This window comes from Echinops telfairi, unplaced genomic scaffold (genome assembly GCF_000313985.2).
Source record: "Echinops telfairi isolate 266 unplaced genomic scaffold, ASM31398v2 ScPeMD7_60;HRSCAF=208, whole genome shotgun sequence".
Lineage (NCBI taxonomy): Eukaryota > Metazoa > Chordata > Mammalia > Afrosoricida > Tenrecidae > Echinops > Echinops telfairi.
The window spans coordinates 33,727,295-33,741,511 of record NW_022103958.1 but is presented as its reverse complement, the minus strand read 5'-3'; the positions used below and the strand labels follow the sequence as shown (position 1 = coordinate 33,741,511).

Sequence of the window (14,217 nt, the reverse complement as noted above, 5' to 3'; positions counted from 1 at the left end):
GCAGAGAGTATAATGAAGAATCTCAGGCGGGTACATCCCATTTCCACCATGATTAAGGTAAGTCTATATCGCTTGTGCTACGTGCCTGGTGGTGTAGCGCTAGCTTGCAGGTGAGCAGTTCAAGCCCATCAGCAGCCACTCCATGGGACACGGATGTGGCAGTCTGCTTCTGTGTAGATTTACGGCCTTGGAAACTCTAACGGGCACGTCTACTCTGTGTCATGTAGGGTTGTTATGAGTTGGAATTGACTCAGGTGGTAGATTTAATTTGGGCTTATTTAGAAAAGTATTTGAATGCCATTATTTGGGGCTTTTTAGAAGCTTTGCTAAGAAAGTGATTAGGTTAATGTAAGTCATCAACTATTGGAATTAAATGATTGCATTAATGAAAATTAATTCATGCACCCACATTTTTCTTTGGAAAAATGGTTAAGCATTAGGCTTAGGGTTCAGTAACACATAACCTGTTGACTCAGAAATAAAACCCTTATTCAATTGTGTTGAAGTGGGTGGAAGCCTCTACAAAGAGTTGTTACATGCAGCTTAGGGCTCTTAAAGTGTATGATCAGTGCTGGGAAGTACGGTATATCATCGGGTAACTTGGGTTCTCTTTCAGAATGGCTTTTTTGTACTACTCATCACAGCATACCTGGGAATCTGGAAAGGGATTTCTACCTAGCATGTTGCATTTAATGAGCTTCCTATTAAAGAGGATGAGTCTTGGAAGACCCAGAATGCAAACTCACTGTAAGATTATTCTCCTCTTGCCCTCAGGGACTTTATGGCATAAACGAGGACGTCTTCCTCAGTGTCCCGTGCATCCTGGGACAGAATGGAATCTCAGACGTGGTGAAGGTGACCCTGACAACTGAGGAAGAGGCCCAATTGAAGAAAAGTGCAGATACACTTTGGGGGATCCAAAAAGAGCTGCAGTTTTAAGTCTTGTACCAACCACTTCACTGTCTGGGCTGCAAATGGATGTTAGTTGGGGGGTGTGCATGTTGCTCTTTTTATCTGCTCTATGACTAAAGCAGTAAAATGATGATCTAGGACAAACATTCGTTCCCTAAAGTCAGACCTGGGGATGGGCCATAAAGCCTGACAACTCTATCCTGAGGTGAATACTTACCATGTGTCATTCTGTATTGGTTAGCATACAATTGTTCTCCACCTCCGAGACCCCACTGCCAAGGTATTTACTGTGTGTGATAGAATTTCTGGTACCTTCACTCAACATGCCAAGTCCAGCTTCTTTCCCCCAATCACATCTTGGGCTCCAGTGTGTAAAGTAAATCCAATATTGCATGTCTTGTGCATAACTGTCCTAAGGATTTTATTTTGTGTACGATATTTATCCGAATAGTGTGTATTTGCCATATAATGTAAAAAGACCTACATAAAAACAGTGCAACTATCTGTTCTACCAACTAAAACACCAAATAAACCATGCACAGTGACATTACATTGCTGCTAATTTATTATGTCAAGATATGAAATCACAAAGCTACTGTTATGTGCCATCGAGTCAGGACTCAGGGTTTCCAAAGCTATCCCATCTTGTTGGAGCAAATAATCTCATCTTTCTCCCTTGAAGTGGCTGGTGGGTTTGAACTGACAGCCTTGTAGTTAGCAGTACAATATACCTGACGGCACCAGCAGGACTCCTATATTCTTGGTATGGTACACTAGAATTAAAGGAGGAAACTGACACAAATATAAAACTTAAACATTTTTTTGCCAACTGAACATAATGAAATTGGCTCTCTGGAAACCTCACAAGGTGGTGGTATTTAACAATTTTAACCCAGATCGTTCTGATGGTTCGTTCTTCCTGGATCCCCTCAAAACATTTTTATAACCATGAGCCTGGTTTAGGTTGGAAACTTGGGGGTAACGACCTGAACCAGTTGCCTTTGAGCTGATGCCACTTTGTGGTGACCCCACGTGTAGAACTGGACCAGGGGTTTTCAATGGGTTTTTTTTGTAAGTAGATCACCAGGCTTTTGAGGCTCCCCTGAGTGAGCTTGAACCCACATCCTTTCAGCAGCTAAACTCATTTCACTGTTTATATAACCCAGAGACTTTTCCAGAGAACAACAAAAATTCCTGAGCCAGGGGAAGCTGTGGTGAGGTTGGAGGGGTAAGAAATCCAGCCCTTGAAGCCCTTTTTAGGGTGTGGTCAAAGTTGGTTATTGGGATTGTAATAGGAAACCAGGCAGGTTCTTTTAAGAAAAATCATTTTATTGGGGGTGTTCGTACAACTGTTAATCACCATCCATCCATGCGTCAAGCACATTTGTATATGTGTTGCCCTCATCATTCTCGAAACATTTTATTTCTGTTTGAGCCCTTGGTATCAGCTCATTTTTCCTCCCTCCCTCCCAACCAGGCAGGTTCTTAGGGTTGTATGGCGTGAACTACATGTAAAACTCAGGATATGGAAAATGGACTATTCTTCAGGGTTGGGACTGATTCATTGTAAATACTTGACAGTAGAAGAAGTGCTGCCTTCGCTGGGTTATAAATAAATTCTTGGTTAAATGAAGATCTCCCTTCAAAAACTAGATTTGCCTTTACCTTTTCACTACTACCGATTCTCTCAAGAGAAATTCTGTCATCAACTAGTTTCTTTACCGATAAATACATGGTGTGTACATCAAAAGTAGGTTCCTCAAACTCAGGCGGGTCGGTCCCAAGCTCACCTGGGTGCCAAGGTGCCCCAAGCATGCCCTCTCGGAGGGAGGACCATTAGCTCACCTATGGGGAGGGCACTCCTGAGGTGAGACCCTAAGCAAGCAGTGTGCTGCCGATCGGTCTCCTCTCAGCGCACCAGTGATGCTTCAGGATCATTTGGAGGCGGATGGGAAGCGTGCTCTGCTGGGTTCTTTCCCAGCCTGGAACCTTAGTAGCCTGGAGGGAGGGTGTGCCAAGGACGCCTGTGTCCTAAAGTCGATCCCTGGCCAGTCAAGGGAAATGAAATAACAGGCCAATATCCCTTGCTTGCAGTTTCATAGGGACGGCTTAGCATTAAGCACATAAGCCACACCGACACTTGACTATAGGCATCGATAGTGAAGGTTCAAACCAGAAGAGCTGGTGGGCAGTGCGAGCCAATGCACCTGCGCCAGGACGACCCAGGGGTGGGGCTTGCGAACCAATGAGGAGCCATGCGTGGGGCGCGTCTGCGTGCTTGCTTACGCTGGGGTCCAGAACGCGTAACTGACACTGGCCTGGCGCATCAACTGGAGTTACTGGTTAATGCTGATGTTCCTTGCCTACCTTCCGTAAAGGCGGTGCACTGCGTTTCTGGTCCTCTGTGCGACATTTGGTATTGGGGTGAAATTGGTGTGTGGGGGCAGGGTGGTCAAATGCCTTTTGGTGCTCAACCCCTTCCACTAGTCACCGGCTGCCCCCGCTTGCCCTAAAGTCCACACCCGTTGAGCAGGGCAGTCTGTCCTTGGTCTTCTCCTAACCCTGTCCCAACTTTCTGCAAACTCAAGAGGTCAGTCCCTAGATCTTCCGTGTGGTTAGGATTGTGATAACGGAGAGTTTAAGCATTTGAATAAACTAAAATTGCATTATCCCTACCAGGTTCTCAAAATGTCAACGATCAAGGAACTGCTTATAGAGAGTCTCGCTGCCGAAGATAAGCGCTCTCAGAATAAGATCACCATAGTTGGGTCAGGTGCCGTAGGCATGGCTTGCGCTATTTGTATCTTATTGAAGGTAAGCCCGCTCTGCAGCTGACAGTGACGTATGCACCTGTGGGGTCTTGTCGATGTCCGATGTCGATGAGGGCAGCAAGCCTGCAGGGTGAGTGCTCAGACCGCCGGCAGAGCACCTTCACACCCCGAGGCAGGCGATTGGGTGTACATTTGAAAATGCTCCAGTGAAGTAATCGGGTGCCTTTTAAATCACACTACAGTGATGTACCCGTTAACAAACCTTGTCTATCCATACGAGCTGCCGGCTGGTTAAGTCCTCATTCTTAAATGGGAACGACTACTTGAGGATGACCGGAAATTTGTGGGAAACCGCTGAAATGAAAGACCAAAAGGAAAACGAACTTGGAAGAAGCAAAAAAAAAAAAAGGTGGAGCAGGTAGAAAGCTTTAAAAACCCAACTCCTTAGGGGGGAAAAATTAGTACTCTCAAAGAGGTAAGATGTTACAGCCATAAAATAATGGAATGCTATTTTTTTAAATCAATGAAAAAGGGTGCTAAAATTTTTAAAGGGTGCTTGTAAATTAAAAGTATGAAAGAAAAAAAAAGTATGATAGCAGCCATTAAAAAATCAGTAGAAATGTTGAAAGAGAAAGGAATATGTTGCTCTAATTTTATTTTATTTGTTCCCAATATTTTTTTGTTTTCTTTGTTCTCAATAATGTAAAGGTATTATTTAATCTTCACCACAACCTTAAGAGCTAGGAACTGTTATCTTTATTTATAAATGAGAATGCTGGTGTTCAGTAAATTGTACATGGTCAAATGGCTAGTAAGTGGAGGAGCCATGACTTAAACCATGGCACTCTGTCCTCTAGTTTTGTACTCTTAGAGGATATGCTATATTATTTAGACCATTCGGGTATGTGTGTGAAAAAAAAGGAGATGATTAGAAGAAACAAAGCCAGTTTAAGTCCCAAACCCCAGAAAATTTTCAGGAATTGAAAGAACCAGGAGGATCCAAAGGAAGAGAAGGGAGGGAAGTGGCACAAGCCAAAAGGACTGGTTGAAAGGTAGGAGGAAAAGGAAAAGGTCACCAAGGCGGCTTCCTTTCCCACCTTCCATGTGGCAGGGAGAAGCGGGTCGTTCTCTGGGGAAATGGAACCAGATCAACTCTGGACAGACATTTCAGTGAAGCACCAACCCTTTACTTACATGAAGATTTTAGAAATGCAACATATCAACTAAAATGGAATACAGGAAAGCAATGAAATTAGATCAAGAGGTCCAACAATTTGCTGATGTTTCAGCAAGAAATGAGAGGAAACAAAATATTTCAAAGAATAAAACAAAGATTCTGAAACGAAAGGGCATGAGTTTAGAACTATAAAGTATTCACTGATGGCTTAACACAGTGAGTCAAAAAGGGCCTACCCCAACATAAATTATGAAACTGTAGAACTATAATGGGGGGGGGGGATCAACCTTTGGAGGCCATTTGTTTTCTAGGGGTCCCTGGGTTAAGTGGTGTCCTACTAACTGAAAGGCTGGTGGTTTGAATCCACCCAGAGTCATGGAAGAAGGTCTCTCTGTCTGGTTGCTCTCTGTGACATGACATAGAGGCAGCCGTGAGCCAGAAGCTACGTGGCAGCAGCTGTCTGTTCTCTCGCTTTACCTCCCGCAGTCCGCTGACTGCCCCACGTGAGCACGCCCGCTAGGCCCGGACCTTGGGTCACACTGATGTGTACTGTGGGATAAATGGAAAGTGATGAAGGATCTTAAAAGATGCACTCATCGTTCATTGACTTGTGGGCTATAATGGGAGCCATCCGTCTGCAAATTTAATCAAAAGATCACTTAAAAGGGTTCATAATACCGAGTCTTTTGGAAGTTGGGTAGCAATACAGCCTACTTCCTTGTCTTGCATATGATGAAAATCCAGCACAAATTACAGTAAACAAAAGGGAGAGTATATATAATTCATGTAACGGGGAAATCCAAGAGCAGGTACTACTGGATTCTGGATTGAGATCCACCAAGACAAAGTCTTTGGAGTTCTTGGTTCAAACTCATATTTCTTCTATTGGTTTAGTTATCAAGCAGGGTCTTTCCATGTGCTAATAAAGATGACCATAACAGTTTCTACTTAGAATCTTATGTCATTTTCATGATTCAAAGAAAAATTGAGATCAAATGCTATCTTCCATTTTCAAACCTCATGTACGCATACATTGTGCTTATTGGTTATGGCTGGATCATAGATCCCTTTGGGAACTCACTGCTATGAGCAGAAGGAAAAGATGCAGCAATCGTCTGGATCTGGTTATATCCCCATCTACCCCTAGGTTAAGGAGCGTGGTGCTGCAATGATTGTGGACTCAGCTGGTGACCAAAAGGTTGGCAGTTTGAACCCACCAGCTGCTTCCCAAAAGAAAAGGCACGGTGCTACATAGCAAGCCCCATAGGGCAACCCTGTCCTGTCATCTAGGGCCCCTCTGTGCTGGAATCACCTGGACCACACACCACAACAGTCCCTAGATTGGAAAACCGTTAGCTCTGCTGCTTGAAAGCATGTGGAATGGGTTTCCAAAGGAAAGAGAGATGCTCTTACTAGAAAATGGAACATTGGATGGGTTAAAACAAGAGACATTTCACCTTAAGTAGCTACCTTTCTGTTCTAGCCATAAGAGTTTACAGTGAACCCTCGTTTATCGCGGTTAATCGGTTCTAGACCCTACCGTGATAAATGAAATTCCGCAAAGTAGGATTCCTTATTTGTAAATCAAATATTTTCGTAGTTAGAGCATAAAGGACATGAAAAAACACCCTTTAGTCACCATTACACTCGTATTACCCAATTTATTAAATGAAAAAGGGAAAATACAGTAAAACATTTTGGATGTTACAATTATCATTTATTATTTATTATATTATTTATGGCATCTAGTTTACAGTATTACATATTTCACATACAGTATTATTATACATAGTTCTTACAAATACTGTAATCAATAGCCTATGAAATGACTTAAGGGATGTACTCTACAGGTGGGTCACCGTCTTTTTCCTCTGAAGGAGCGGGTGTAGGCAGTGGGTGCTGTTACGCAAAAACCGCGATAGAGTGAAGCCGCGGAAGTCGAAGCGCGAAGTGGCGAGGGTTCACTGTATACTAAAAGCACCCGCGGCCAATCCAGAAGTTTAGCGTAAGGGTTAAATATAATAATATCCTTTGAATAATTTTATTACTTTTTGTTAGTTTTAAACCGCCCCTTTAAAGGGTAACTTAAAAAAAATCCTAGGAGTTATGTAAAGGCGAAACATTTAATATTTGATTATGATTTGCCTAGATTTCCAGTCACTCTAAATCAGTGTTTCCCGTAATGGACACTACTTCTTCTACGGGACTGGGGGGCTTTATGGAACTGGGGGGCTGCAAAAACATATACTTACACTTTATCCTGGATTATGGGCTATAGTACAAAATTTTAAAATTGCGGCTGGTGGGGAGTAGGCAGCAAACAGTAGTTGGGAATTTATGCTGTAAGCCAGGAGCTGGCAAACTTTTTGAGACAGAAGAGCCAATCCTGTCCCTCACAGCAATTAAAAAAATTTAGAGAGCCATAAATATATTTTTACAAACATGAAATCATCGTTGGAACACTAGTTTTCATTTTCAATTCACTTCATAGCCACGTGTACATACTGAGAGCCACAGTTTGCAGATCTCTGATCTAAACCAAACCCAAACCCAAAAGACGACCATTGCCATCAAGTTGACTCCAGCTCCCACAGGCCTCTTGAACAGAATAGATGGCCCCATAGGGTTTCAGTGCTGTCTCTTGATGGAAGCACACTGCCACATTTTTTCTCCCACTGAGCAGCTGGTGAGTTAGAAATGGCAACCTTTTGGTTCACAGCTGAGCTCTTAACCACTATGCCACTAGGACTCCTTTTAATCATGTTAAATACAGTCAAAAACTAGTATTTTATATCATCTTTCTATTAAAAATATAGACTTTGGTTATAAAGTTGACACAAAAATTTCTTTCAATTCTCTTAAACCTGAAGTAGGAACGTTTTTCAAAACATTTTACTTAGCCTTTTCATGTCTTTTAGGACTTGACTGATGAACTTGCCCTAATTGATATTTCAGAGGACAAACTGAGGGGAGAAATGTTGGATCTTCAGCATGGCAGCCTTTTCTTTAATACTTCAAAGATTGTCTCTGGAAAAGGTTAATTTCAGTTTTATAGTTATTTTCATAACTTTTAAAATAATGAATTTTATTCAACTTAAGGCAACAAATATTTAAAGTAGCATTACTGTCATTAGGCCATCTAGTTTTAAAAGGTTAATTTTAAAAACAACAACATAATTGAAGAAATTTTTGAGAATATAGGAAAGTTAAAGTAAAATTTAAATCTCAATAGTTTTGTATATTTATTCCAAGTCCTCTTCTTATCCTTTCTTTTTTTCTTACTAAACTGACATTATATACTATATATGGTTTTGTATCCTGAACTTTCAACTTGTCTTTCTGCCCTACATATTTTTCTAAGGTTAGACAGTTTTGAGTGGTTGTTATAGTATGAATGATATGTTTGTTTATCCCAAACTCTTTCACTTGTTTTTCCTTTTGTGTTTTCAGGGCCATGTGTCAGTAGACAGATGATAGATAGATAGATATTGTATATAAATGTACATATGTATATAAATTAAAAAAACAACAAATTCACTGCCATCAAGTCAATGCTGACTCACAGTGACCCTCCTGTGGGTTTCTGAGCCCAATCTTTGCCCCAAGGAGCTGCTGGTGATTTCAAACTGCGGACCTTGTGAATTGCAGCCCCAGGTGTAACCACTACACCACTAGGGCTTTTAAACACACACACACACACACACACACACACACACACATACACACACACACGGCTTTTAAACACACACACACACACACACACGCACGCATGTACACTGGTACAGATAAAAACTCACAACACACAGAATCCAGGTCAGATAAACCTCTCAGGGACCAAAATGGGAGGAGTGATAACAGGAGGGTGGAAGGAATGGTGGGGGGGAGAGAGGGGCAAGAGGGGAACCAATCCCAGTGATCGACACATACTAATCCCCCCATATGAAAATAATAATTCATAAGTTATTAAGGGCTTATGAGGGTGGGAAGGTGGGGGAAGGAGGGAAAAAGGAGGAGCTGATACCAAGGACTCAAATAGAAAGAAATGTTTACAAAATGTTGATGGCAACATATGTACAATTATGCTTGACACAATTGATGTATGCGTTGCTATCAAAGCTGTAAGATTAAACTTAACCATATTAATAAGTAGTTTAAATTGAACTATATCAACATTTCAAATAAAAAGCAAAGATTGTAAAAAAAACGATAACAGGTTAAGAGTTATGGAGGATAGAGTGATAAAGTATACATTTAATCAGAAATGTCAGCCGGAAGAGGTAATATTTTGAAAATTATGATTGAGAGTTTTTGACAAATGATGAACCCCACAGAGCCAAGAAACCAAATAATCCTAAAAAAGGGTCAATACAAGACACCCACCTAGACACATTCTTGGGAAGTTACATGAAAACAAAAGATTGTATGAATTGTCAAAAATAAGACCAATTACCTTCAGAAAGGGACGGAAACAAGCTAATCTGTCCATTGCATTGCAAGCTCAAAGACAATGGAATGATATTTTACTTTTGAAAGAGTGAAGACTAGTCTAGAATATCAACCCAGCAAAACATTTTTTCAAGAATGAGGTTGAAATGAAAATAAAGACATTTTCAGATGATGAGCACCATCGTCATTGTATGAGCTTAACTGAAGGAAACGGGCATCCGCGCTGCAGGGAACAGGAGAGCGAACCAGCTACAAGACCCAAGACACAGGAAATGGGAAAAGCGAAGATAAATCCAAGCAAAAACCAGCTGTACAAAACTTTAATGACTTGTGGGATTAAAAGAACAAAAATATCATAGTAGATAAATCTGGCATGTAGAGCGATGGCGCTAAATTAAGTGGTATTCTAAGTTCCTCACCAAAAAAAAAGTTCCTCACATAATTAGGAAACCGTAAAGGTGATGGTTCATCCTGGCCTTTGATAAACTAGATATGTATGTTGTCATTTTTGTGGCGGTCATTAAGAGAGGAGAAACCATGTATGACCTCATCCTGTAAACTTTTCTCTCTATCTGGGTGGCTCGCTTGGCTTGTTGCAGTAGTGTTTTGTCCTTTTGTTTGCACACATCTTTTATGTCCCCAGTTAGATTGATTCCTAAGTCTGTTCTCTTTGGGAGGCTATGGTAAATACGATTGCTTTCCTGATTTCCTTTTAGAGTTTCTCTTATAAGCATAGAGGAAGTCAATTAGTGTTCGCATGTGGATCTTGTATCGTGACACTTTGCTGAATCCTTTTTCTCCTAGTGGCTTTTTTTTTTTTTTTTTGAGAAAGCATGTTCAATTTTATTATTTTTTTAAAACTTTAAAAATTAAATAAGAACTCTTCTCTATGGAAAGAGAGAGTACGATCACATATTTGAATGGAGAAACAATAGTCAAACCCGGACAAAAAGGTGAAGGACGAGAGTCACTGCTGGCCTGGAGAATCCATGATTCAATTTCCCGCCCAAGGTGGAAGTTTCCAAAAAGTGATGTACAGACAAGCTGTGCATGACACTTTTAGCCATCATCTGCCCTTTCAAATAGCTGGTCTACATGAAAAGGCAGAGGAAAGGACAAATTAACAACAACTTAAGAAAACAAAATAAAACCCTCTCAACAACAAAACAAACAACCTCAAACCCTTTGTACCATGCTGGGGCATAAAGTTAAAAATTTTGAGTGCAGAATCCTCTTTAAACAATGAAAGGAAATCATCCACAGAGACAATACAAGACAATACTATCATGCTGAAGACAGCGAGCCAGGGACACTGCTGGCCTCCACGTGTGGAACGGGTGCCGGGAGGAGATGGGGTCTTGGGGCAGCACAGCCGGGCCCACAGCGGGCTTTCCACAGGTCCTGCTCCATCCCGGAGGCTGCTGGCCTGAGGGCAGGCAGCCTTCTCCTCAGCGGACTTTCAGTTCCAGGAGCTTTCTGTTGATGGAGATGCAATCTTACAAGGTAAACATATTTCCTTCTTTAAATGACACAAAAGGAAGGGTTTTTTGGTTTTGTTTTTAATAGAGATGGAATATAAAGGAAGAAAATGTAGCTAGTTTTGACATTCATATGGAAAATAACTTTAAAAAAGTGAGCATAGATTGTTTTTGTTGCTGTTGGATGCAATCCAATCAGTTCTGACTCAACATTGGTAGTGAGCCACAGTTGTCTCGACATTGGGTTCAATAGGTAAAACAAATATAACACTGTGTTTTTATTATTGATGTTATTTTTAAAAATCTTTTTAAGACTGTTAATCACATTTAGAAGTAGTTTATTTTCCTGTGGATCAAGAATCTGTTTGTAATATCAAGCCCAGCCCCTGTAGTCATAGAAGTAAATACTCTAATAATTGTTATTGTGCCGTTGAGTCATTCTGACCCATAGGGACCCTATGCTCAACCTGAGTCCTGCGCCCTCCTCCCAAGTGTCCTTATCTTAGGTTGCAGCCATTGTGTCAGTCCATCTTGTCAAGGGTCTTCCTCTTTCTTGCTGCCCCTGCACTTCACCAGGCATGATGTCCTCTTCCAGGGATTAGTCTCTGCTGATAACGTGTCTAAAGTATGTGAGACAAAGTCTCCCCATCCTTGCCTCTAAGGAACATTCTGGCTGTACTTCTTCCAAGACAGATTTGTTCATTCTCTTGACAGTTCATGATACTTTCACGATTCTTCACTAAGCACCCTCACTCAAATGCATTGATTCGCCTTAGGGCTTCCTTAGACAATGCCCAACTGTCACATACATATGAGGCGATTGAAAATACCATGGCTTGGGTCAGGTGCCCGTTAATCCTCATAGTAGCATCCTTACTTTTCAACACTGTAATAATAAGTCTAATAATTAGTTTCGTAATTACAAACCAACATATGCCTAGAATCCTGAAACAAATGCATACATTCTTAGAGTTCTAAGCTTTTATGCATATGACATTTCTAAGTAGTCAGAAAGCTAAGGTGTATTGCTTCTGGCAGTAATAAAAAATGGGAATATGGTTTTGTTATTAACGAAAATTTGGAGATATTTGTGTGACAATAAGCAAAAAATGGGTGGTGAAGTAGAATTGCTTACTGTGGCTCTTCTATCCGTAATCCCTTTTTGTGATGTATTATAAATTCTAGCCACTAGGTCTATGCCATTTTGGGGGGAATTCTGTTATGCTAAAAGACAGGATGAAGTTGGGATTTATTCGGAGTCTCTGCCTTACTGGAGGGTGTGAACCAGTCACCACACATCGTTTCCTTGGAGGTGTGGTCTGCTGGAAGACAAAAACCACCCTCCATCACAGCCATTCCTCCAAGAAAGCCGGCTGGGCAGCAGAGGGAAGGGACTCCCAGGTCCACTGAGGAAGAAGAACCAGCAGCCGAGCAGGCTCGCCATCCCTGCCTACAGGCACCAGAGACAGAGCAGAGGGGCTGTACTGCTGGGACCTGAGACTGTGCGACAGCAAGATGGAGCAGCAGCTGGCTTCTTAGCCCAGGGAGGCAGAAGCCCAAGGGCCATGTGGCTAAGAGGCTTAGGACCACAGAGAGACTAGGCTGCTGAGGACAAGTAGGCATTGCTGTGGACCAGTGACTGTAGCCTTACTGATTACACTTCCTGACTTGTGGTAACATGTTGACTTTCCTAATAAACCTCCATAATTGTGAGTTTTGTGTGGAGGTCTGTGTGTTACTGTTGCAAGGACTCCTCAAACCCGGCAGAGAAGTGGAATGCTGGGGCAGGACTCGCGAAAGCAGGGTGGAGGGTGGAGGCATGGCTTACACTGCTGGGGGCAGTGGGCTGATGTGGACCTGCATTCTGCTTCTACCTTGTGGAGCCAAAGAGGACAGATGTGGCCCCTGTGCCATTTTCACACATGGTGACAAGTTTCATTTAGGTTGTATTCAAGAGAATAGTACTACATGGGAAGTCTGATGCTCGGGGGGAGAGGGTGAGGGAGGTGGATAAGTATTTGAATACCGGAAACTCAGAATGGCCTTTTAATGAGATTAGGCGGCGACTACAGCAATTTTGATCCAAATATCATCTTTTGTTTCCTTTTTAGATTACAGTGTATCTGCGAACTCCAAACTAGTTATTGTTACAGTAGGTGCCCGGCAGCAGAAAGGAGAGAGCCGCCTGTCCCTGGTCCAGCGTAATGTGAATATTATGAAAGCAGTCATCCCCCACATAGTGAATGAAAGCCCTGACTGTAAGATACTTGTCGTGACAAATCCAGGTGAGTCTGTCCCTCTTCCTATCACTGTAAGGGTCTTCTTCTTCTTTTTGAATCATTTTATTACGGGCTCATACAACTCTGATCAAAATCCATCCATCCATCCATCCATTGTGTCAAGCACATTTTGTACATCTGTTGCCATCCTCATTCTCAAAACATTTGCTTTCTACTTGAGCCCTTGGTATCAGCTCCTCATTTTTCCCCCTCCCTCCCTACTCCCCCCAATGTTCTTATATTAAAAAGAAAAACCCACCAAAGTTTATTGAGTATCATTTATGTACAATAAATGACACCGATTTAAAGGGCATAGTCCAATGAGCCATTAATCCACCACCGGAATCACTGAAGATGTACATTGCCTTTGAAAGGTCCCTGTGCTGCTTTGTAGTCCATCCGTCACGGGACCTCTGGCCCCTTTTTAGGCCTGGAGTCGTGCTGGATGCAATCTTTTCTGTCTTACTTTACTCAACATCATTATTTGTGCGCATCCATGTTGGGTAGATCAGTTATTTGTTCATTTATATTGCTGAAGAGTGATTATTTTGATACATTTAAAATATGCTCTTGTTTTTCCATTTAGCTGTTGAAAGATATTTTGGCTATTTCCAGTTTCTTACTATTCTAATAGTTGAATTATAAATATATAGATTTAAAATAATATATCACAAATTATGCATAATAGGAATAAGACTACTATGAACATGTGTACAAGTGTTGGTGTATCCAACTGCTGAAGACAAAGCGGGTGAATAAGCAAATGTGGTGAAGAAAGCTGATGGTGCCCAGCTATCAAGACATAGCGTCTGGGGTCTTAAAAGCTTGAAGGTAAACAAGCGGCCATCTATCTCAGAAGCAACAAAGCCCACATGGAAGAACACAAGGTGCTGAAGGGATCAGTTATCAGGCATCAAAGAGCAAAAAATCATATCATTGTGTGCTCACCTCCATGATAAGATTGCTGAAGACAAATGGGTGTGAGTTAGTTAATTGTGCCAACCTGGCCGATAATCACATGTGGGGCTAATTGAAAGGCGGAGGAATAAGTGGGTGGTGAGCCTTGCCTTTCTAGTTCTCGGGTCTCTTGTTTGTGATGGTCGCACCAGGGTGCAGCTGCCTTAGCAGTTCCCTGCTTCAGCTTGCAAGATTGA

The 14,217-nt window shown here is 41.8% G+C and overlaps 1 protein-coding gene and 1 long non-coding RNA gene across 2 annotated transcripts in view; both read left to right on the top strand.

Moving 5' to 3' along the window:
- LOC123521766 lies at window positions 1-918 on the top strand. The gene is made up of 2 exons (XR_006680114.1): window positions 1-57; window positions 775-918. It is a non-coding gene; the product is annotated as an uncharacterized LOC123521766 (long non-coding RNA).
- Window positions 919-3,600: 2,682 nt separating this feature from the next.
- Window positions 3,601-14,217, top strand: part of LOC101639886 (L-lactate dehydrogenase C chain-like) — a 28,608-nt gene continuing 17,991 nt past the window's right edge. Inside the window, exons 1-3 of the mRNA XM_004711586.2 lie at window positions 3,601-3,726; window positions 7,779-7,896; window positions 12,896-13,069. Coding sequence (XP_004711643.1) covers window positions 3,601-3,726; window positions 7,779-7,896; window positions 12,896-13,069 — 418 coding nt within the window. The remainder of the gene's footprint in view (window positions 3,727-7,778; window positions 7,897-12,895; window positions 13,070-14,217) is intronic.